At 38.0% G+C, this 25,996-nt stretch overlaps 1 protein-coding gene and 3 pseudogenes across 1 annotated transcript in view; 1 reads left to right on the forward strand and 3 right to left on the reverse strand.

Annotated features, from left to right (window-relative positions):
* Positions 1-25,996, reverse strand: part of SSH2 (slingshot protein phosphatase 2) — a 263,078-nt gene that overhangs the window by 146,674 nt on the left and 90,408 nt on the right. The window contains exon 2 of the mRNA XM_037493772.2: positions 24,206-24,249. Within this exon, the coding sequence (XP_037349669.1) occupies positions 24,206-24,249 (44 nt within the window). The remainder of the gene's footprint in view (positions 1-24,205; positions 24,250-25,996) is intronic.
* LOC119232941 (tigger transposable element-derived protein 1-like) lies at positions 1,042-4,587 on the reverse strand (annotated as a pseudogene).
* On the forward strand, positions 16,351-17,044 carry LOC119231939 (mediator of RNA polymerase II transcription subunit 6-like; annotated as a pseudogene).
* On the reverse strand, positions 17,844-18,751 carry LOC119231937 (40S ribosomal protein SA-like; annotated as a pseudogene).

The raw sequence follows: 25,996 nt of genomic DNA on the forward strand, positions 1-25,996 counted from the left end.
CTGTCTTTAGCCACTAGGTTGGGGCCCTGCTTGGACTTATTTGTGTTCTGTTGTATTTTGTTGTTATATTGTGATGTATTTGCTTTTGTGGGCAATGGCTGCATTGTTTAAGTTTGTTAAGGAAAATTGCATATATGAAGACTACATGGCAGAAAACCCTGAGGGGTGGATGGAAAAATGTCAGGCTTTTCTGCCCTCCCGCCATCAGGATAGATGATGGATCCTTGTGGTCCTGAATGCATGCCTGATGGCGGGCACCTGGAGTAGGGTGTGGGCATAGGTAGATGGGATTCACCTGGGCTGAGACTGTGCTTTTTGAAAGCGGCGTCACAGGGACGCCAGCAAAAGCTGAGAAAGAAGCAGGGAAGCAGAAGCAGAAGCCAAGAGATAAGCAGAGAATGCCGGAGAGTCCAGATAGAGTGAAGACTTGCTGGGGGCTGGGAGGCCTGCCAGTCTCCTGGACCCCCAGCACCCCTGCCTGCTGTGTACCTGCTAAATCCCAATAAAAGACCTGCAAAAAACCACTGAGGGCTCCAGGACTCCTCCTTTACCCGGTCTGCATGGGATCCTAGAAAACATGCTAGGGCTTGTCCTGATCCTACACACACACATACATATATATGTATGTATACACACACACACGTACTTTGGGTTTTTGGAAAAGTCACGAAAAACAGAAAAAATGTCATGACTTTTCCTACAACCCAAAACACACACATGCACACACACACATGCGTATTTATACATTTTTCTTTAATGTAAAATTTATTTATAAAATGACAGCTTATGAAGTATTGGGCTTTCTTTTTTGTATTTCTTAAGGGAGCTATATAAAGTAGATACAGGCACCCCTCACAGATATTGCAAGTTTGGTTTCAGGCCACAAGAATAAAGCTAACATCACAGTAAAGTCACAAATTTTTTAATTTCCCAATGCATATACAAGTTATAGTTATACCCTACTGTAATCTATTAACTGTGCAATAGCATTTTCTTAAAAAATGTGTATATACCTTAAGAATGGTTTATTGTCAAAACATGCTAACCATCATCTGAGCTTTCAGTGAGTTATAATGTTTGTGTAGGTGGAGGGTCTTGCCTCAATGTTGATGGCTGTTGACTGATAACAGATGTGGTTGCTAATGGTTGGGTGGCTGTGGAAATTCCTTAAAATAAGGCAACAATTAAGTTTGTTGCATTGACTGACTCTTCCTTTCACGAAAGATTTCTCTGTAATCTGCAAAACTGTTTGGTAGCATTTTACCCACAGTAGATCTGGTTTCAAAACTGGAGGTAATCCTCTCAAGCCCTGCCGTTGCTTTATCAACTAAGTTGATGTAATATTCTAAATCTTTTATTGTCATTTCAACCTTTATAGCACCTTCAAAAGTACAGTCCATCTCAACAAGTCACTTTCTTTGCTCATCCATAAGATGCAACTCCTCATCCATTAATGTTTTATTATGAGCTTGCATCGAATCAGTCACATCTTCAAGCTCCAATTCTAATTCTAGTTCTTTTGTTATTTCACTACATTTGCAGTTACTACCTCCACCAAAGTCTAGAAGCCCTCAAGGTCATCCATGAGGTTAAAATCACTATCTTCCAAACTCTTGGTAATGTTGATATTTTGACCTCCTCCCATGAATCATAACTGTTATTAATGATATCTAGAATGACGCAGCCTTTCCAGAAAGTTTTCAATTCACTTTGCCAGATTCAGAGAAATCATTATTTATGGCATCTATGGCCTTACAAAATGGATTTCTTAAAAAATAAGACTTGAAAGTTGAAATTTGTGTTAGCAGGCTTGAAAACAATAATCTCCTTATACATGTTCATCACAGCTCTTCAATGGCCATGCACATTATTAATAAGCTGTAATTTTTTTTTTTTTTAAACATTCATTTATTTATTTATACAAGCACTGGGTACAGTCAGAAACGCGGGAGGGTGAGAGAATTCACCAGAGCCAGAGCGGGGAGCAGAGCAGGCAGAAGGACCGAAGTACACTGCTGAGGGGAGCAGCGGGCGGCAGGAGAGGTCTGCGCGCCATGTGGGACCCTAATCCGGTGGCCGGGGAGCAGCCGGGGATCGAACCGGCGCTGCAGAGGCTGCGGGGCAGCTTCGCAACCCAGCGCTCAACCGCTGCACCACTGGGGAGGCCCTAAGCTGTAATATTTTGAAAGCAATCTTTTTTCTGAGCAGTAGTCTTCAACAGTGGGCTTAAAATATTCACTAAGGGCCTCCCCGGTGGCGCAGCGGTTGAGCGCTGGGTTGCGATGCTGCCCGCAGCCTCTGCAGTGCCGGTTCGATCCCCGGCTGCTCCCCGGCCACCGGAGGAGGGTCCCACATGGCGCGCTAGACCTCTCCTGCCGCCCGCTGCTCCCCTCAGCAGTGTACTTCTGTCCTTCTGCCTGTTCTGCATCCTGCTCTGACTCTGGTGAATTCTCTCACCCTCCCGTGCTTCTGACTATACCCAGTGCTTGTATAAATAAATAAATCTTAAAAAAAAAAATTTAAAAAAAAAAAAAAAAAAAAAAAATAAAATATTCACTAAGTCATATTGTAAAGAGACGTGCTATAATCTAGACTTTGTTCTATTTATAGAGCTTATGCAGAGGGCATTTAACTTCTTTAAGGACCTTGGATTTTCAGATGGTAAATGAACATTGGCTTCAGCTTAAAGTCACCAATTACATTAAGCTTAATAAGAGAGTCAGCCTGACCTTTGAACTTTGAAGTCAGGGATAGACTTATCCTCTCTAGCTATGAAAGCCCTAGATGGCATTTTTCTTCCAATATAAAGCTTTTTTTTCTCTACACTGAAAAATCTGCCGTAAGAGTTATTTACCCAAAGAATATAAAAACACTAATATGAAAAGATTTATGCACTCCTGTAGGGTAAGGTAAAAGTATCAGGCTTTTCTGATACATCTATCCGCCATTTGGATAGATGAGGGAACCCTGTGGTCTTGAATGCATGCCTGATGGCGGGCACCTGAAGTGGGTACACCTGGGCTGAGAGACTGAGTTTATAAGGGCGGCATCACGGGGACACCAGCAGAAGCTGAGAACGAACAGAAGCAGAGAAGCAGAAGCAGAACCACGAGAGAGAACGCGAGAGAAGACCGGAGAGCCCAGATAGAGTGAAGACTTACTGGGGGCTGGGAGGCCAACAGCCTCCCGGCCCCCCAGCACCCCTACCTGCTATGTACCCGGTAAATCTCTGTAAGAGCCTGCAAAGCCACTAAGGGCTCCAGGACTTCTCCTTTACCCGGTCTGCTGGATCATAGAAAACCTGCTCAGTGGCCTGTCCTGCCTCTACAACTCCCATGTTCCTAGCAGCATTATAAACAATAGCAAAGGGCCTCCCCGGTGGCGCAGCGGTTGAGCGCTCGGTTGCGAAGCTGCCCGCAACCTCTGCGGTACCGGTTCGATCCCCGGCTGCTCCCCGGCCTCCGGAGGAGGGTCCCACATGGCGTGCAGACCTCTCCTGCCGCCCGCTGCTCCCCTCAGCAGTGTACTTCGGTCCTTCTGCCTGCTCTGCTCCCCGCTCTGGCTCTGGTGAATTCTCTCACCCTCCCGCGCTTCTGACTGTACCCAGTGCATGTATAAACAAAACAAACAAACAAAATAAACAAATAAAGCATGCCTCTATAAAATAAATAAATAAATAAATAAACAATAGCAAAGTCATGGAACCAACCTAAATGCCCAATGACAGATGACTTGATAAAGAAATTGTGGGATATATACTCAATGGAGTACTACTCTGCTATTTAAAAAGATGAAATAGTGCCTTTTGGGGCAAAATGGTTTGATCTTGAGGTCATTATGCTAAGTGAAATAAGTCAGAAACTGAAAGACAGTTACTGTATGGTTTCTCTCATTGTAAAAACAAATTGGTAAAAAAGCAAAAATAATTCTGAAACTGAAAAATATACTGATTACCAGAGGGAATGGAGGGGAGGAGAAGGGGACAGAAGAAGAAAGGGGATAGGACAGGGACACTGGAGTTTTGTTAGAGGGTCAGTGAAGCACAAATATCCATGGAGGTTTGAAATTATATTCCCAGTATTATGTTGTTATGTAAACAACTGACAAATTATAAAATTTGAGAAAAAAATAAAACTTTTATTTAAGGAAAACCTGTTTAATGTAACTACCTTCATTATCTTAGCTAAATCTTGATAACTTGCTATTACTTCTATAATTAGCACTTGCTGTTTCACCTTCCATTTGATGTTAGAGATGGCTTCTTTCCTTAAACCTTGTGAGTCAACCTCTGCTAACTTCAAACTTGTGTTCTGCAGATTGCTAGCTTCTCTCAGCCTTCATAGAATTAGAAAGAGTTAGAGCACTGCTCTAATTGGGTTTTGGCTTATGGAATATTGCAGCTTCCATCAAAATCTCTTCCTATCAATAAGAAGATTGATTCACTTATCATTTATGTGTTCATTGGAATAGCACCTTTAATTTCCTTCAAGAACTTTTCTTTTGTATTTACATCTCTGCTAACTTTTTGGCAAAAGTGGCATTTTCCACCTCATCTTTTGATATGACTTCCTCACTAAGCCTAATCATTTTGGGCTTTTGATTTAAAGTGGGAAACATGCAACTCTTCCTTTCATTTGAACACACAGAGGCCATTGTAGAGTTATTAACTGACCTAATTTTGATATTGTATATCACAGAATAGGGAGGTCCCAGGAGAGGGAGACAGACCAGGGAAAGTGAAATAATCAGAATATACGTTCACTGTCTTATCTGGGCATAATTTGTGGTGCCCCAAAACATTGACCAATTACAGGTCATTATATTAGGTAAAAGAAAAAAGTTTGAAATATCGTGAGAAATACCAAAATGTGACATGAAGTGAGCACATGCTGTTGGAAAAATAATGCAGATAAACTTGCTCAATATAGGCTTACCACAAACCTTCAGTTTGTAAAAGACACAGAATCTGTGAAGTGCACCGTATATAAAGTACACCTACTATAAAAGAATAAATAAAAACTTTGCCGGCTTAAAATTTTCTAGTTGAGGGATGGATAGATGAGAGATATGTGATATAGTCAATATAACAAAATGTTAATTGTGAATCCAGGGCAGTGTGTATTTGGTTGCCAACTCTTTCAAAATGTCTATATGCTTACATTTTAAAATAAAATGTTGAGGAAAAAATTCTCTAGATCTCATTTTGTCTAAAAATCTCTGAGAAAGGATATCAGCTGCTTTCAGATCCTTAAGGACATATTATGCTTACAAAAAACAATAATTAAGCTTGATAGCCTAATTACTATTTAAGCTCTTTATGGTTTCTAACAAATGAAAAGAGAAGACCAGTTGCTCTAGGAGTTATCTTCACATAGGCAATTCTTGTAAAGTCATTATTTTGGTTGTCACTTTCCCAATCTTTTCTGGAGACTCATGAAATGATTTATCCAAAATTTCCTTCCCACCATGATTTAAGCCCAAAGCTGTGAAACTATTTGTGGCTATAAGCATCCCTAATAAAATGAGTATAGTAGGTAACTAGGAGAGAAATATTTTAAGAGTTTTAAAAAGATTTTAATAGTGTCTATAGGGTAAGGTAAAAAGTATCAGGCTTTTCTGCCCTCCCGCCATTAGGATAGATGAGGGAACCCTGTGGTCCTGAATGCATGCCTGATGGCGGGCACATGAAGTGGGTACACCTGGGTTGAGGACTGAGTTTATAAGGGAGGCATCGCTGGGATGCCAGCAGAAGCCAAGAACGAATGGAAAACAAGAGAAAAAAAAGAGAAGCAGAGAGAACGCCAGAGAGAGCCCAGATAGAGTGAGGATTTGCTGGGGGCTGGGAGAACTGCCAGCCTCCCGGCCCCCCAGCACCTCTACCTGCCATATGCCTGGTAAATCTAAATGAAAGACCTGCAAAAACCACTGAGGGCTCCAGGACTCCTCCTTTACCTGGTCTGCATGGGATCATAGAAAACCTGCTCAGTGTCAGTCCTGACCTTACAGTGTCTCACAAACCTTCTAAATTAACTTCTTTTATCTCAGGAAAATGCTCTGCTGCTACAAGCTAACCATGAGAAGAAAGAAAATAAAAGCCATTTACTATTGATAAAACACCACTATAATGTAACACTTATGCAATAGTAGTTTGCCTACTAATTGAAGTGTTTTTACATTTTATATTATTTATACTTCACAATAGCATGCTAAAAAATTTTTTTTGAGGAAGAAGAAACTACGTCTCAAAAAATGAATATACTTGTTCAAGGTCATGCAACCAAAACAAACACAGGTCTCCTAACTCCACATAATGAAGAACAAAAAACTAAACTTTTTTTTGTTCTAGAGGCATTTAAAAATGACTTTGGCAGAGATTAAACTATTTATTACTATATTTTAAAGTTCTTCACCTTAAGTGATCTAATTTAATAGCAATTACATTTTGGGACTCACATTTTCATAATTTTATAGGTAAAGTAACAGATTCAGTGTAAACTAATCTTGAGTATATTCTGTTTCAATTAATAGCAAATCAACGGAAAGACTGTAATTCAACTGATGGCTTTCAAAAGGAAAGCCCTTCAAGGAAACGAATTGTGTTGGGTTAAGAAATAGCAATTCCAACATGAAAAGAAGTTCATCATCTCTTACTAGGAAAGTGCAAATTAAAACAATGAGCAATCACCTTACACCTGTGAGAACTGCTATTATCCAAAAGAAGATACAAGTGTTGGAGAGGATTCGGAGAGAAGGGAACTCCTGTACACTGTTGGTAGGAATGTAAATTGTATAACCATTATGTAATGCAGTATGGAGAGTCCTTAAAAAATTAAAAATAGAAATTTCATACAATCCAATTATCCCACTTCTGGGAATTTACCTGAAAAACACAGAAACACTAATTTAAGGTGATCTACAAACCTCCATGTTTATTGCAGCATTATCTACAATAGTTAACAGCTGTAAACAACCTACGTGCCCATCAACAGATGACTGGATTAAGAAGATGTGATATAGGGCCTCCCCGGTGGCGCAGCAGTTGAGCACTGGGTTGTGAAGCTGCCCGCAGCCTCTGCAGCGTCGGTTCGATCCCGGGCCTGCCGGGCGAGGGTCCCACATGGTACGCAGAACCCTCTTGCCACCTGCTGCTCCCCTCAGCAGTGCACTTCGGCAGTCTTCCTATTCTGATCTCCGTTCTGGCTCTGGTGAATTCTCCCACCCTCCCGTGCTTCTGACTGTACCCCAATGCTTGTATAAATAAATAAATCTTAAAAAAAAAAAGTGGTATAGATACACAATGAATACTACTCAGCTATTAAAAATAAGTAGATGGGCCTCCCCTGGTGGCGCAGTGGTTGAGCGCTGGGCTGCGAGGCTGCCCGCAGCCTCTGCAGCGCCCGGTTCCATCCCCGGCCACCGACGAGGGTCCCACCAAAAAAAAAAAAAAAAAAATCTAGCAAGTCTTTAAAAAAAAAAGTAGAAATCCTGCCATCAGCAACACCATGGATGAACCTGGACGGAGCTATGCTTAGTGAAATTAGAGAAATACTAACACCATATGATTTCAATCACATGTGGTGTATATAAAAACCAAACAAATGAACTAAATAAAAGAAAAAAGAACTGTTAGACTATAAGACCAATTAGCAGCTACACAAAGAGAAAGAGAAAAGGGTACATCAGGTAAAACTGTTGTGAGGTAAATGAAGATGCCCCAGCTGTAACACTGCTGGCCTCTGTGGCTATCACCCGCAGCCTTGAATGCAGAAGGTTCTTGGGAGTGTGGGCTCAGGGCACACATGCCTGAGGGTGGACACCTAGAGCACAGTGTGGGCATGCGTAAATGTGCACATCTGCACCTGGAGGTTTGCGCTGTAACGGCTACAGCTATGAGAGGATCAGCGACTACAAAGAGGCAGGACCATGACACGATGCCAGAGAGAGGAGAGAGAGAGAGAGAGAGTTGGCCTGGGTTTGGAGGCCTGCGAGGCTCTCTGCCCCCCCAATCCCCCACCAGCCTACCTGCCCTGCTCCTGGTTACTTCACTACAAAGATACTTCAATTGCATGGCTAAGTACAGGACGTTTTGTGTGAAGTATATACATATGTTGATTTTTAATGATACACACCTGAAACTTAAAAAATAATATTATAATACAATGTTACTTCAAAAAATTTAATAGCAATTCCATTTTGGGAAAAGAGATGTTACTGCCCCCACACAATTTTAACAAACGCTCTTATTTTTATTTAAATTATTTATATGTATTTTATATCATTCTTCATTTTTGGACAATGTTTGCTTTCTTTTTTTGCTTAAAAAACTATATATATTTTACATCATTGCGCATTTTTTTTAAAACAGTGTTTGCTTTCTTTTCTCAGGTGTAGTCTCCATAGAATTCCCACCTCCAATTCACCTGTTCACCATTACCATAGTCCCTTGTGCTCGTCCAGCTCTCGTTTTGCTCTCTCTCCCTCCCCTGCAGAATGTCTCTAATTTATAGTTGTCTTTAACAAACATTTTTAAAGATAAATTATTTATTTATTAAAATTTACCTAAATTAAAATATATCCAAGTTGAATTTTAAAAATTGAGCAAATCAGCAGGCATAATAAATGACTGTCAAAAACAAAGTCTTTAGTGAAAATTTATTGGTTGCTAGAAAGCACTTATGTAGTCCTTTTATTATTTAAAAAGTCATTTTGTGCTGTAAAATGGAGAGCCTGGTAACAGATTTAGCTAATACTGAATGAGTTACAACTGAAGAAAAGTTATTTTCTTCTACTGCTTATAACCACCAGTGATTTATTCTAGTATTCTGGAACAGAGTTGGATGATTAAACAGTCATTAAATTGTAACAAAACACAGCTCTCCTACTATTCATTCTGAGATTATTTATAGTTGGAAATAATCTAAAGTGGTATCAAAATACACATTTAAAACCTAATTCTTTTAGGAAGAAATTACATCACTTAAAAAAAAAGGCACAAATACCTCTCTTTGTGGGCTATGTTGTCTCTGTGAAGACGCAATCCCTGCTTAGCAGCAACTTAATTCTTCACAGCCATCCCATCTCCAAAAGGCCATACAGATATTGGGCTAACTTAGATACTACTGCTTGAATGGATTTCAATCAAATGATGAACTAGCCAAGTGGTGTTCAATCAAATCTAAGGTGCAATCACTGAAGGAGTTCAAATTTTGCTTTGCAACAAGTAAAATACGGGAAGCCACGATTCCTCCAAAGGACACCACCACAACCCCTTTTACTCTTATAGGAAAGAGCGCTTTGTGGCCTATTAAACTAAAGCATTAATTACAAAGTAATTACTACTTATACTTTTACATGGGCATAAGTACTAAGAATCTAGAGATTACTTTTATCAGTTAAGTTAAATGCTTATCAAATGTGGTGCTTGTTTTTAAAACTTAATGTCCAGCAAACCTCATCTCATAATTGCTTAATTTAATTAAATACTATGTAAACCAATTACATGAGCACAACAAAAAAGTTATTTCTATAAAAGTGAATTTAAACACTTTTTAAAAGCCTAAATTAAAGGATAGTTATTTTAAAAGTCATTGTTGATTAGATGTACCTACATGATTGTGAAAAACTGAAGGAAAGGTTTAAATTTCTAGGATTCTATATACAACTCTTTACAATTGTCTAAATTCGTAATATAGGCACCTTTAACTGTGACAGACACTTAATCTTTGTATTTCAAATTCTTATGATGAAAAATTATAAAATATTATTGTTTCTATTATGTAGTTGAAAATTTTGACTTAATATCTTTTTCCAAAGCCTAAAAATGGACCAAAAGTATGGCTCTTTATTCACTCCTGCTACAGAATGTTATTGCATATCATCCATGTGCCAGAATTCAAGGATATAGTCATGAACAAGATAGAAATTGTCCCTGCTCCCACTCAGTTTTAAGTAAGAATAATGTGGCATGAGTATTGGAAGTGCTGTTAAAGGGGAACAGAAAGTTTAGGTAGAGCAGAGGGGAGAAGTTTTCCACTAAAGAGTAAGGATTGTTGTAGGCAAAGGTGGTTCATAGCCAATTATGTGTTTTAAAACAGTTTCTAAATGTCTTGCTTGGTATTTCAGCAGAACAGCTATTTTAGGGTTGGGTTAGGTAATCAATAACAGGTTCTTTCTTTCCCCAATGGCTCCCTGGCTTGGGGAAAGTCCCAGTGAATAATTAACACCAAAGTACTCTAGTAGTCACGTTTATTAATATATTCTTTCTGCCTCAGGATGATGGAGAGGTAGTGAGTCAGAGAAGTGAGGAGATGAGTCCTTGCTTAATAAATATTCATTGAATGAATAAAACAAGATGATCAGTACCTTTAACACAGGGGGACCCAAATGGCATTCAATGGCTTTGTCTTTAGGTACTCACCCAGGTAGAAACAGATTTGACCTACTGACCCAGAGAGGGGAAGCTTCCATTCTAATTCAAAGCTAGATTTGAACTAAACAAGAACTTGACTGGGCCTCCCTGGTGGCGCAAGGGGTTAAGCATCACACTATGAAGCAACCTGAAACTTCTGCAGCATGAGTTTGGTCCCCAGGTGGCCAGGGACCAACTGGGGTATAAGCCAGAGCTGTGGGGGTTGAAAGGATTCACCAGAGACAGAGTGGGGAACAGAACAGGCAGATAGACCAAAGTACGCTGCTGAGGGGAGCAGGGGGTGAGACAGGAGAGGTCTGCTGCGCAATGTGGGTAGCTCCCTGGCCGGGGATCAAACTCATGGTGCAGTGGCTGAGGATAGCTTCATAGGTTGCATCTTAACCCCTTCCACCACCAGGGAGGCCTTGGAAGCCTCATTTTTAGAAAAAAATAGGTCTGCAAAGTAGAACTCTTGAGTTGCTGCTTTATTTATATTTTTTTAAGATTTTATTTATTTTTGTGTAGAACTGGGGTGCAGGTCAGAGGTGCATGGGGGTGAGAGCATTCACTAGAGACAGTGGGGAGCAGAACAGGTAGATCTACTGAAATACATTGCTGAGGGGAGCAGCGGACGACACAGGAGAGGTCTGATGTACCATGTGGATAGCTAGCTCCCTGGCAGGGGATCAAACTCAGGCGGTAACAGTGATAGCACTGAGACTTAACCCCTAGGCCACCAGGGAGGGTCCCTGAATTGCTGCTTTAAACATATTTTTTGAGGGGCCTCCCTGATGGCACAGGGGTTAAAGTCTCAGCTCTCTCAAGCGTAAGTGCAATCCCTGGCCAGGGAGCTAACCCACATGGCACAGCAGACCCCTCCTGTCTCACCTGCTGCTCCCCTCAGCAGTGTATTTCAGTAGATCTGCCTGTTCTGTTCCCCACTCTGTCTCAGGTGGATCCTCTCACCCCCCCCGCATCTCTGGCCTGTACCTCAGCTCTTGTATGCATAAATAAATAAATCTTAAAAAAAAAAAAAAAAGAACTTTACTGGTATCTGAAGAATGACAACTTCTCTTCTTGTTTTTCCTCAGTAAATGATCTTAATACTACGGTGTCAGTCATATCACCGAGTTACAGAAATAAGGCTGTGATTTTGTGAAATTAGAATGGTAAAGAATTTAGACAAATAATAATGAAAAGTACCATCATTTCACATCTTGACTTAATATATGGTGCTTAATATTCGTTAAAGTCCTCCTATAACCTATTTTATTTGCTTTCCAACAATCCTATAGGATAGTTGGGAAGATGTTATACTCATTTTATAAATAAGGAAATGTAAGACAGAATTAAAATCTGGTCTTCTTGCTCTTTGCTCTTTGTCCTCATTGTTTTCATTCCCTTTATTATACTTCTGCATGTCCAGACTGTACCTTGATGACCCCTTTGCATGTATAAAAAGAAAATCAACATTGTAAAGTTAAGAGTTTCAACTGACTAGACAGGAAGGCCAAAACAGAACTAAATTTTTATCCCCAGAAATATTATTACAATGAAGATAGAAAAAAACCCTATACCCTATGCCCTGCCATCACACAGGCATGATAGAAAATGTATATATGCCTGTGAATTTATGTACGTTTAAGTACATTTCCTGTTTAATCACAATTTGAAGACTAGGTGTTGTTCTGGGATAAATTCTTAGTTTTACCTAGTAAATCTTTTGTTCTCTAATACCTGATGAAAATATGGCTAACATTTTGAACTAACTTTTCTGAAGGTCAATAGTCTACAAATAATACTAATAGCCAACATATTTAGTTTTAAGAAATGTTCTTTAAAAAAAAAATTCTCCATCAGATGGTTTACTCATTATCTTTTGAGATAATATGAATATTGAAGTGATATGTAATTTGATGGTGATGGAAACTTGAGAGTTCATTTGAGTTATAATAGGAAGCCTTTCTGCAGTGTCCATTTAAAATATATTTAAAACACAGAGCCTCCCTGATGGCTCAAGGGGTTAAGACACAACCTGTGATGCTGACCCCAGCCACTGCAGCACGAGTTTGATCCCCGGCCAGGGAGGTACCCACATGGCACCACCGACCTCTCCTGACTCTCCTGCTGCTCCCCTCAGCAGTGTATTTCAGTCAGTCTGCCTTTCTGTTCCTCACTCTGTCTCTGGTGAATCCTTTCACCCCCCCCATACCTCTGGCCTGCACCCCAGTTCTTGTATGCATAAATAAAATAAATCTTAAAAAAAAAAGAATACATGAGGTCTACAATTGAAACTGTACTTATATGAAATTCAAAATTATAACAATTAAAAAATAAAATATATTTAAAACATAAACACATGACTTACACACACATGTATGTGTGTATTATTTTCCTTATCCTGAAATATATACTTGTATGTATATCCTGTGTATGTGCATGTATACGTAAATATGCTCAGGGCAAGAAAAATCATGCATATCAGGAGTTCCCACAGTTTATACTATTTATAAAAGAAGAAAAAGAAAAGAATACTTGACCTTATATTGAACTCAGCAGTTCTGAATTAAGTGTTCAGAATAAACCTTTCCTAATACTCTTATTCTTTCATCCAAAACAAATAACTTCAGGTGAACTAGAAGGAAAGTCTACTATTAATTCTTTAAGTTCCCTTAATATTTCCTAGTGGACACTGAGATTTTAATATGGGGGTTGGAGTAGGAGGGTAGAGAAGTACAGGAGACGGATGGGCATATTTGGTTCTCCACCTTCCCAGAGTTTACTGTTTTTTGCTATTACTTTTGTTTATTATTATTTTGTTGTTGTAGAGTATTGCTGTGCCAAGCAAGGGTCAGCCGGGGGGTGTAGACTTAAGACAATCATTTTTGAGCATTTCCCGGTCAAGCAAAACCACTTTCTAATTTTCCCCTAACATGTAGTTGGTATTGAATGTCATAGGCTTTTATGCCTGACTCCCAAAAAAAGGAAATAACAAATAAACAAAGAAAAAATGAAGGGTGAGAAAAAAGGGCCACTGACTATAAATCCTTGAAACTAACTTTAGCCAGAGGGCTTGGAGTATAAAACAGTGGGGGTTGGTGGAACAATAGGAACTGGTTGCCTCTTTGCAGATCTGTATCAGACGCAGTATAGATCCATGATATCTGGAGGACATGGTCCTTTACATACCCTGTCTTCCACAAACTGAATGCAAGCTGTTCTAGGAACACATGTGGAGCTGCTTACTATGCTAATGTTTGAGAATGGGTAGCTGCTAAGAACTAAGCTAAAATTGTCCACAGTTTACCATCCAAGTCTTCTGGATGACACAAGACTTCAACAGATTCCAGAGTTCCAAAATAGTCATAACAGATAAATCCTGTCTGTATAAATTGTTGTTTGGTTGAGAAGATAGATTCCTGGTGCTTCCTACTTCACCATCTTCCCAGAATCCATTGTCAGAAGTGAAAGGTATTTGAGGCCTCCCTGGTGGCACAAGGGGTTAAGCACCACACTGTGAAGCAGTGTGCAGCCTCTGTAGCATGAGTTCGATCCCTGGCTGGCCAGGGAGAAACCACATAGAGAAGCAGATTTCTCCTGTCTCACCTGCTGCTCCCCTCAACAGTTTATTTCAGTCAGTCTGCCTGTTCTATTCCCCACTCTGTCTCTGGTGAATCCTCTCACCTCCCATACCTCTGCCCTGTACCCCAGATCTTATAAATAAATAAATCTTTAAAAAAAAAAAGAAAAGAAAAAAAAAACAAAAAAAAAAAGAAAGGTATTTGATACTTTATTAGTCTTTGGGTTTTTATGAGATAATAACTTTTCTAAAATGTAGTTTGACAAAAGAATTGAGGGGAAATTGTTTTTGTTTTATATCATTAATAATAACATCTGGGGAAAATTATTTACCTAGCTTTAAAAGATAGTCCTAATTTAATTGTGCTGCAATAGCCAGATTTGAAATTTAAATCAGATTTCAGAAGAATACCTTTTATAGATACCAGAAGCAAAGCTTGTCATATAAAACAGAGTTTACAACAGAGTTTACAAATACATTCTTCAGAAACAAAGAGTACTTAAATGAAATGAAAATTCTTACTGATGTCAAGTGGCTAGGAAAAGAGCCTTTAAATATGTACGCTTACCAATTTGAAGGAGCTGTTCTCCAGGCCTGGAAAAACTCAAGAGAAAGAAGGACGGCTCACTACTCCCCCTGGTGACCACATCCAAAAGTAATAAACAGAGATGGTTCTCTAGATCGGAAGAGTAAGTCACATGGTGGGAGATGGAGATTCAGACTTCTGAAGAGTAGATAACTGAGATGTATTTCTCCATTGTGATAGAGCCAATTTCTAATTAATGGAAAGCTCTATTTTTGTAAAAAAATTTTTAATACATACCCCCAAATTCATATATGTAACGATATGTGTATGTGTGCATGTAAATGACATATACCCTATTATGAGCTCAATAAATAATTGAATCGCCAAGAAATATTAATGTTATTCTATTTCTTGAAACAAAAGTGAGGTTATGGGGGCATCTTACTATTAAATGTTTTAAGACAAAAAACATTCCTTGTTCTGTGTCTGTAACTTCTGCATTGGATTTTTTCAAATTTTAAAACAGATAAAAAAGGAAGAAATATATTATCATAAATACTTACAATGACATTTCCCCTTCTCTAAGTATAATATTCTCTTGGTTAATGTATTGTTTGATTTGAACATATACTGAAGTAGAAGTATATTTATTGTCTTTTTACAACCATGAGATGGGAAAAGTAACATTTATTACACTTATTTAAATCCAAATAAAAATTATTTCATCAAATAGTTGAAGTTAAATTTAATAGGTTGAAGTCATATCTCAAGAATAAGAAATAAACTGAGCAAGTAAAAAGCCAAAAAAAGGTACCAGAAACAAAAATCTGGAGGAAAGATTTGGCCACAAGTTGGATGAATTAGTAACACAGTGTCATTGTGAAACCATATTTTACACAAAGACATCCCTTGATTTCATGCTTTCCTTCAGCTATGCTACTTGACTATTGCTTTGTTTCACATGACCAAAGGTGAACTCTCCCTATGTTCTCAAACAAGTTTTCCATCAACTAAATCACTTCTACTAAAGACACCATTCTTCTATCCTCATTCATTCATTCATTCATTCATTCATTCATTCATTCAATAAGCATTTACTGTCAACTACATGCAAATCTCTATGAATACTGAAATAAAAGACACAGTCCCCACCGTCATGTTGCTGGTCAGATGGGAGGTCATTGCCCACCGCTAGTCATTCCTGCTCTGTTCATACTGCATAATACTGCCAGACTCTGCTTGTAAGATAAAGACAATTATTGATGTATTGCCCCGAAACACATTACCACCTACTTCTTCTGAAGATATCTTTCCACTCTCCCGATCCTCTTATAGTTGCTCTTATTCTGTTCTCCTTTCTGAATCCCATTCATTCAAGACTCAGTTGTCCAAGAGATTTCCTGAGATTCCTCTAACCCATTTTACTGTCTTTCTCTGCCCTATGCTGCAAACTTTATTTCCCTTTCATTGTTAGGTTTGAAGTACCCTGTAGAAATTAACATACTTTGAAAGGTGAAGAATTTGTTTCAGTAGATGGTAATTTTTATGTCCATGGAAGACTAAAGAAGAATAAGAGACTTAAAAACAGGAGTGGTCTTGGAGTGTATATAAAAAATAATCTCATATTCAGAGTAATTAATAGAATAAAAATTGGCGACAAATAATGTATTGCTTGAGTCGAGGGGGGAAAACTGTCCTGAATGGCTCCAGCATTCATTTGTCTTTTAAAAAACAAACAACAATTTCCCCCAGATCTTTGAATCTATATTATTGGGCATTCCGTCTCACCATCTTCAACTCACTGCTTCCATCATCCTGGTTGCTATGTTTGTTATGTTCCATAAGGTGAGAATGCTTTTGGAATTATGGCAGTGGTGGATATCTGAGATAATCTTATCAGAATCTCTTGGGTTGACAATTCCTGGATTCCTATTTCGAACAGCAGAAGTGTCCTAGATTATTTTTCAGAAAGATGCAATCCTTTTATGACAAGACATATAATAATGAAGTATTCAAAATGCAGAGGTTAACATTAGAACACTTAAATCAGATGATTGGCATGGAATACATTCTTTACATGTTCAAGAATCCATTCTTTTTATCGTTCAGAAACAGCAGCAGCAGTCCCTTAATCAAGTCATCCCATTGGCTGATTACCAGACTTGGTATGAGTTATAAACTTGAGAGCTAACTGCATGGCATTCAGTCAGTTTTTGATGAAACCATGTCATACTGTCAATATTATCCTTCCAAATTGCACTGGCAGAACTTCAAAGATCATGAAGAGCAAGTTAAAGTCAAACCGAAAACTAAAAGGAAAGAACTAAGCTTCATTTTTCCAAAGACAATGTGTGTATGCTTTACTCCTAGACCTTAGATAAAATTTCTACCCAAATTTGTGCAGCAAAAGTCTGGAGAGGGGGTGGGGTGGGAAAAAAAAAAGTCTGGAGAAAAATCTGTCCCAGTAGATCAAACAAGGAAAGAGGCCAAAACTATACCAGAAACTGTAAAATCTGAGGGCAGGTAGACTGCAAGAATGTCCAACAGATAGTGGGCATTAAAACCCCTTGAAAACAAGAATGAGACTTCACTAGTACTGGACTAGAAAGAAGCTTTCAAGACATCTCTTGTCCTTTATTATACCTCATTACTGTGACATGCTCTTGAACTTTAAAATTCTTTGTCACAATCCCCTCATTTGTATAGAATGTATTTGTTCTTTAAGGAAGGATGAAAGGATCCTCATGTTCTCCATGTGAATATTTTTTTTTTTTCCATTTTGAGTTAATTTTTTTTTTAATTTTATTGTTATATTCCCCATACAATTGCAGCCCCCCCATTCTGACCCCAATCCCTCCCCTCCCGCCCCCGCCCCCCAAAAAGTGTCTCTGGTTCATAGTTTTTTGTTGATTTTGATTTTCACTTTCTTATAGTTATTCATTTTCCTGGTCCCTTATTTAAGTTTTCTAGATTCCTGCTATGAGTGAGACCATCCGGTATTTTTCCATATGAATATGTTTTATGTATACTTTGTTACCTTTCCCCTACTGGAGGTTGGATTGAGCAACCTCCTCAATCACATATGTACTTCTTTATACATTTAAATACAAAATAAAGGTATCTGTATAAACTAGACAAAAGAAACTATATTACTGTATTAATACTATAAATTGCTGACCCCAAAGATATTTTTCTAAAGGGCATTCCTTTCCTCTTTATACAATTCTTACCTTAAAGTTGGTATACACAAGAATTCTACTATAAGTAAAATATTTACTTACTAAATTTTGTTCTTACTTTTAGAAACTGTAATTTCCTTTAACCTTACTTCCATCATAAGACTCTAGAAGAACAGCTTAAGACTACTCAATGGTTGTTCCTACCCATTCAGTGGCTTGAACAGTGGGAGATGAAGACCAGTCTTCAGTGGCAGGATGAGCACTCCAGTCTTCAGTAGGGAACCGCAGGATAGGCACAGAGGGTACCTGCCTGGCTTCAGACTAGTCTGTAACCTGAGGTTGAGTAGCAGTAAACTCAGTCCATTTCAGTCCATTTACCCTGAAATTCCTCCTTGGAATCTTCAGTATCAGCCCGCTCTTCCTTTTCAATCTCTTCAGGGTTTCTGTAGAAGCAGAAATCAGGCATCACCTCCCATGGGTGTTAATGGGAAATGGTACCACACAAGTGTAGAAACTTCCTGGACCAGCATCTACCACATGAGACCCACTGAGTAAGCTCTCCTGTTGTTGCAGGGGGTGCAATGTCCACATAGCACAGAGAAGAGTCTGTGTTACAAAGAGCAATGGTAGGCAGGTTAACATAAGACACTTCTGTGAGAGGTTGTAGCCAGCCCTGGGATCAGTAATTATGAAGTCTTGGGTCCCAGAAAGCTGCCTGAATCTGGTAAGTGAAGATTCCAGGAGGGAAGCAGCCAGCAATAGGAATGACTCCAGTGGCAGCAGCAAACTTCAGCACAACTCACTGGTCAGTATTCATGGATGGTATGACACTGACATCAGCAGGGTTTTCAGTGACAACAATGGCATGAGCTGTGTGCAGAAGCTTCTTCCTAGTTCTCTTCAAATTTATGATAGAGATGCCATTACTTTTCCTTTTGTAGATAAACGGTTCTATATGGAAGTCAGTCATGGTTGGTGCCATCTAAGTGGGTTGTTGCTGCAAGAAATTTGAGGACATCCTCATCTAGCCTTTGCAGGTCATCAAGAGCTCTGGACATTATGAAAATTTCCCTTTAAAATATGAAGGGAACCCAGAATAATGCTGTTTGTACTCCTCTCTGGGCAGCATGAAAAAAAAAAGTACTTTGTAAATTTAGATTTAAAGTATTGTGTTTCCTTGCCATAGCCATTCACTTTTAAAAAGATGCCTTGGAATTTCAAAGATCTTGGTGGTATACTTCTCGTGCTCATTTTTACTTAGTATCCTACAATTTTATTTACCATCTCATATCTTGTTCCATAGTAGATAATCACTTATAGATCAAAATGATTTAAGACTGGCACATTATGTGGTTTAGTTTTATAGTTACCTTCCTGGCTATTTCCCAGTCAGCCAAATGGGTTATCATACAAGAAGAAAAGCTATCAGTTCACAAATATGCAAAAGGCACTAGATTTCATCCATTTATCTTTACATCAAAAAGTCAGTAATTTATAACCTGATTTTCAGTTCTGTAATCATGTTATCCTTTTACTTCTATTCCATGAGAAAGAAAGTGCTAACAGAATTTTAAAAATAAAAAGGGACTAGAATGGCATAAATATACTGATTTTTAATTGTAATTTGTAATCCTAACTTCCCATCTCCACCTCCAACTCCTGATGACTACTATTCTACTCTGTGAATTTGATTACTGTAGCAACCTCATATAAGTGGAGCATTATAGTATTTGTCTTTTTGTGATTGGCTTGTTTCACTCTGCATGATGTGTCTATAGGGTTCATCCATGTTGTAGACTTTGTTGGAGAAGTTGAGTAATATTCCACTCTAAAACACATTTTGTTTATCCATTTATCTGTCAAAGAATACTTGGATTACTTTCACCTTTTGGTTGTTGTGAAAAATGTTGGTATGAATGTGGGTATACAATTTCCTTGAGACCCTCCTTTTAATTCTTTTGGGTATATATCCAGAAGTGGAATTGCAGGATCATGGGAATTCTAGTCTTAATATTTTGGAGAATTTACCATATTTTTTTTCCATAGGAGCTGTACCACTTTACAATCCCACCAATAGTGCTGAAGGGATCCAATTTCTTCACTTTCTTGTTATTTTCTATTTTGTGGATAATGGCCATTCTAATGGGTATGAAATGGTATCTCATTGTAATTCTGATTTGCATTTCCTTAGTGACTTGTGTGATGTTGAGCATCTTTTTATGTGCATGCTAGAAAAGGCTGAGATTGTTATGAAGGGAGTTTGAAAGGCAATACTGGTGAGGGCTCAGAAAGAAAAGGAGAGTTGGAGAGTAAATCTTCTATCTTCTTAGTGAATACATAATCATGAATAGAATGTTGATAGATATATGGTGATAGAGGCCATTCTGATGACATCTCAGATGGAAATGAGGGACATGTTACTGGACAACAGAGAAAAGGCAATCTTTGTTTTGAAATAGCAAAAAACTTGGCTAAATTGTGTTCATATTCTGTCTTGTGGAAAGTAGGACTTATGAACAATGAAATTTGATGTTTAGCTCAGCAAAGTGCTGAAGAGGCAGCCTTGTTCCTCCTGAGTGCGTATAGCAAAATACAAGAAAATAAATGAATTGAAGAAGGGATTTTTAAACAAAAAGAAAAGAGAACTTAAAGATTTAGAAAATTCTCAGCCTGTCCACATTGTAAAAAATGAGAAAGCAAGTTTCGAAAAGAACACCAAGTATGTTCTAATGATCTGATGGATTGATTTGACTCCCACCTCATGCTGTGAGTGGTAAGGCGGCCTCCACCTAAGTTTCAAAGGGTGGGACCACACCTCAGCAGTGATACATAGGGCAGCGGGCCTCTGCAGGCTGTCACACATGTAGCACTCCAATGAAGTCAAAGACACAAGGCTGTCCTGCTGAGCTATGAAGATGACACTACCACTTCAATAGGTCCTAAAGATAGAGCCACTCCTTCATTGTACCCAGGGAGCAGAGAATTATACCAAAAATTATACCCCTACTTTCCCCAAAATGGTTATTCTTAAGTCTTAAGATCCAATGTAAATTGCCCTACTAGTTTTGGATTTACTTGGGGCCTGTCATCGCTTCTTTTGTCTTATTTTTTCTTCTGAAGTGGGAATGTTTATTCTGTGCCTATCTTATCATTGTATTTTGGAAATGTATAACTTACTTCATTTTATAGGCTCACAATTCTGGAGGAATTTTGCCTAAAATCTCACCCATATTTGGTTTAATGGATATTTAGATGACAATTTATTTTTTTTCCTTACCAACCAGTTAACTGTATTTATTTATTAAATAGTTGTGACTTTTATTTTTTATATTAATTTTTTTATTTTTTACATCATTGTTCATTTTTAAACAATATTTGCTTCCTCCCACCCGCCCTGGTGTAGTCCCCATGGAGTTTCCTTCACCAGTTCACCCGTGCACCATCACCACAGTCCCCTGTGCTCCTCCCTCCCTCCTTCTTTTTTTTTTTTTAAGATTTATTTATTTATTTATTTTATTATTATTTTTATTTATACAAGCACTGGGTACAGTTAGAAGCGCGGGAGGGTGAGAGAATTCACCAGAGCCAGAGCAGGGAGCAGAGCAGGCAGAAGGACCGAAGTACACTGCCGAGGGGAGCAGCGGGCGGCAGGAGAGGTCTGCGCGCCATGTGGGACCCTCCTCTGATGGCCGGGGAGCAGCTGGGGATCAAACCAGCGCTGCAGAGGCTGTGGGCAGCTTCGCAACCCAGCGCTCAACTGCTGTGCCACCGGGGAGGCCCTCCCTCCCTCCTTCTGATCCCTCTCCCTCCTCTTCCCCTGCAGGATGTCTCTGATTTATAATTGTCTGTTTTTGCTTTGTTGTGTTTTGTACTGAATTATTTTTTTACACTGATGTCTTATTTGGTTTCCCTATATTCCTGCTATAAGTGAAACCATTCGATATTTTTGTTTTTCCTTCTGGCTTATTTCACTGAACATAAATCCTTTCAGTTCCATTGACATTGCTGTGAATGCATGAGTTTATCTTTTTTGATTGCTGGATAATATTCCATTGTGTATATATGCCACATCTTCTTGATCCAGTAGACGACAGTTTTAAACTTCAGACTTTAGAGTTGATAGAATATGTTAAGACTTTTGGGGTTGTTGGGATGAGAGGAATATATTTTACATGCAAAAGGGACATGAATTTTTGGGAACAGGGGTGGAATGCTACGGACTGAATATTCATAATGTTGAAGGCCTAGAACTTCAATGTAATGATATTTGGGGTTTAGGGGAGGTAACTAAGGTTAGATGGTATCATGAGGGGTGGCCCCATGATAGGATTAATGAATGTCCTTATAGGAAGAGAAAGAGACCAGAGCACCCTCTCTTTCATAGCCACATGAGGACACAGTAAGAAGGCAGTTGTTGGTAAGCCAAGAACAGAGTTTTCCCCTGGAACACTACATTGATCTTGTACTTCCCAGGCTTCAGAACTATGAGAATGCCTGTTGGTTAAGCCACCAGTCTATGGTATTTTGTTACAGGAGCCCAAGTTAGGACAGGTTGTTAGTTTTTTTGTTGACTTGCAAGACTTCTTTATATAACCTGGACATCGGCACGTTATCAGCTAAGATCTGCAAATGTTTTCTATTGTTCTATGGGTTGCCTTTTCATTGTATTGTGTCCTTTGAGGCACAGAAGTTTTAAATCTTGATGTAGTCTAATTTATAAATGTTGTTGCCTATGAACGTTGGTTTTCAAAGTATCAGAGTTTGGGCTAGTTAAATTTAAAGATTACTTTTAGTTTATAACTTTCCCAATAAATGGCATTTGATTAAAAAAATTACTAATGCAACATCTTTTTTTATTACCTGGAACTGACATTTATTTTAATGATATGCTGTTCATGATTCAATTCCGTATTATAAACCACAACTGAATCCACAAACTGACAAGATGAGTCCTGGCTTGCTCAATGAAAAGACACTAATGCAATGCTGGTTTATTCTATGGCAAATCTTAGAGAAGGCCAGAAGAATCAGTAGCAGCCAAACACAAAAAAATCAACCACGTAGCTATATGGGACATTCAATTGGCACCTAATATAAGTTTCTTTGCTTGGAGTCAGACTAAAGCAATTAGATTTAGAAACAGCCTGGGAAACATTTTGAATGTAAGAAAACAGGTTAGTAAGTTGATCTTCTTAAATGGATACTATTAGATTTTTCTTCATTTCTTATTCTATAAACCACCTGCAAAATCCTCTGCTTGTCATATTATTGACTGATTGATGACAACTTTAAAAAACAGGAGCCCTTATGTTTTTTAAGGCTTAACAATACAGTGCTATGAACAAGAGAACAGACTTCATAGCTTCATCATTATGTAATATTTTGGAACAACAAGTATCCCAGCAGATGCCAAGTCAATACATAAAGCTTGAAATTAATCCAGAGTTTCTTAAATTTGGCATATTGGAAAATTTAAGAATCCTTTGGAATTCTTTTAACAATCTAATAGGAATAAGTTATGATGCCTCTAGTGAGCATTTAGCTAATAATGTTTTCTGGGTTTTTATATTTTAGCCCTATGCAAAAAGAATGACACTGCACTGTCAGATCTCCAATATGAGACAGTGCAAAATTAATGCTTTAAGCCAAATTTTTTTGTAACCAAGACTGGTAAAATACTGTGAATAACCTCAGCTACTGATGAAAGGAACTATTTTTACATTAAGTTGTACTTTACAAGAGTGAGGTATATATATCAACAAACACCTGATAATTACTCATTGCAGACACATTCCCTTTAGCCTGCTTCTCTCCACATTGAATATGATTATACCCTTTATAACCCTTTCTCTGTATCATCCAGGATAGTTCATTTGATTGAGTTCAGAAGATACAACTTTTGTAACACAAATGACCATCTAGAACTTACTTGTGGGAGGGCGTTGATTTAAAAAAACAGTCAAAGGAGATAACAGAAATATTATTATTATATACTTCCTAAATGTCTCTCATAATTATTTTCTTTTAATAGCAGTAGGTATTGGAACCCTTATAACAACATGCCCACTATTCTATGAAGGGGAGGAAAAAAAGTTTCATTGTATTTTAAAAGACTGGTTAAGTTATTCAGCATATCCTTTTTTTTTTTTTTTTTAGAAAGCAAAATATTGACTAATCAATAAGAATTGCCAAAATCTATCAAAATGAAAGATAAGCGTAAGTATAAAACTGATGATCGAAATGTTCTTCAGTTGACATTTTCCTAAATGGCAAGGGAGTTTAGTTTTTCATTTTTATTACCCAAGATATTTCTGGGGACTTGGGGTAATACTGGGTCAACACATGCCTTTCTGTAACTTTTAAAACTACTATTTTAAAATGCTGTTAGTAACTGGATTCTTAAAATAATCCCATTTTGAGAGAACAAAGAAACAATTTGGAAAACGAAGATGAACTAATATGAAAAGAGTGGAAAAGAATCAGAGAAATACCACAGGATAACGTGAACATACCTCCTGGGCTGTGACCGGCATTCCTCCTCCCCACTGTCTGCCTCCTATGTAGACAGGAAAATGAGAAAAAATTATTTAAAATCTGGGTCTCACATCATAATGTCAATAATGCAATTTTACAAAGCCTTATATGTAGGAATATTTCATTCGTACTGTGCAGTTTAACTAGATTCCCCCCATAGAAAGTGACTTCAACCAACTCAGAAGGGTGATAAATATCAACAGAACTTATTCCTGGAGAAAACCTTAGTAACAGTCTTCAAAGAAATTTCATAGATAACGAAGTGCTAATCATTAAAAGAATTACCTTAAACTCAAAATGAGTGGACATTCTGGACCATTAACAAACCTCATCAAGATGACCTACTAATGATTCTGATCCCCAAAGAATAACCTAAACAATGAGAACCACTTCAGTAAGTAGTCTTGATCAAATTACCATCACCATGGTACACGGGTGCATTGGGGAAGGAAATTCCAAGGGCACTACACCTGAGGGGGTAGAGGGAAGCAAATATTGTTTTTAAAAATGAACAACAATGTAAAAAAATTAATAAAAAATAAATAAAAACAAAAAACAACAACAACAAAACAAATCACCATCACCATCAACACTATTGAGCATTTAAAATGTACTAAGAACCCTGATCAGTACTTTGTCCTACTTATTCCTTATAAACTCAAAAGGTTGAGAGTATTGTGTTTTTCATGGACTATAACACATACATATAACTTAGGATAAATCTATAAACAGTGTGAAAAAGCAATGAATTATGATTTCATTGCAATATTTATTTTTTTCCTTAGTGGCATATAAAATAATAGAAGGTATTTATGGCAATATAGACTAAATGAAACATGACTGCCTTACAGAGAAAGAAACTGAAATTTACAAAGAGGAAAAAAGTGGCCCAAGGAAACTCCACATGGTGTAGAGGATTAAAACTGGCAAAATACTGATGAAAAATAAGTAATTTACCCATCCCTTCACTAACTTAGAAATTATTGTATGTAAAAATATTATACAGATCTTCATGGAGACAAAAATACTACCTAAAGGAAAAGTGAGGAAAGTTAATTAATGACACTGAGGTGCTAATTTTTTCATTAAATTTGTTCTGTGATATTTTATATTCTTTTCTGGTAACTTTTGTCCTATTTGGAAAACTCAAAAATAGGAGAAGAATAATCTCAAAAACTACACATAATACCATCCAATAAGCCACTTATATTTTTCTAGTTTATGAAACCATCCCTTTACCTCTGCACCATTGTACCATCCATCCTAAGTAGACACAGCCAGCTCTATAACTTTTATTCCCCCTTTTGTTTTCATTAGATTTCAGGCATGTTTATTATCTTCCACAAATGATAAGAACACAGCAAAGACTCTGCTTCTAGAAGAAAAAGTGTCATAGTGTATTACACTCTTCTTCTTGTAGGGGAGGTTTCAGGTTCAGAAGTATGCCCTTTAGGAACTGAAAAGAAAGGAGCACACTACAGGGGGCGGTGGAGGGAGTAGGATCAAAACAAGGGGGGTGGGGGGTGAGAAGTGTATGGGGACCATAACCAAGATGAAAATGCATATAGTGTGCAAAAATGAAAAATGATGTAAAAAATATATATAATTAAAAAATAATATTAAAAAAAGAAAAAAAAAAGAAAGGAACACAGGGGACTGTGGTGATAATGCACGGGTGCATTGGTGAAGGAAATTCTATGGGGACTACACCTGAGGGGGTGGGGGGAAGCAAATATTGTTTTAAAATGAACAATGATGTAAAAATAATT

The sequence above is a fragment of the Talpa occidentalis genome, unplaced genomic scaffold, assembly GCF_014898055.3.
Source record: "Talpa occidentalis isolate TD23 unplaced genomic scaffold, MPIMG_talOcc4v2.1 talOcc4.7, whole genome shotgun sequence".
Lineage (NCBI taxonomy): Eukaryota > Metazoa > Chordata > Mammalia > Eulipotyphla > Talpidae > Talpa > Talpa occidentalis.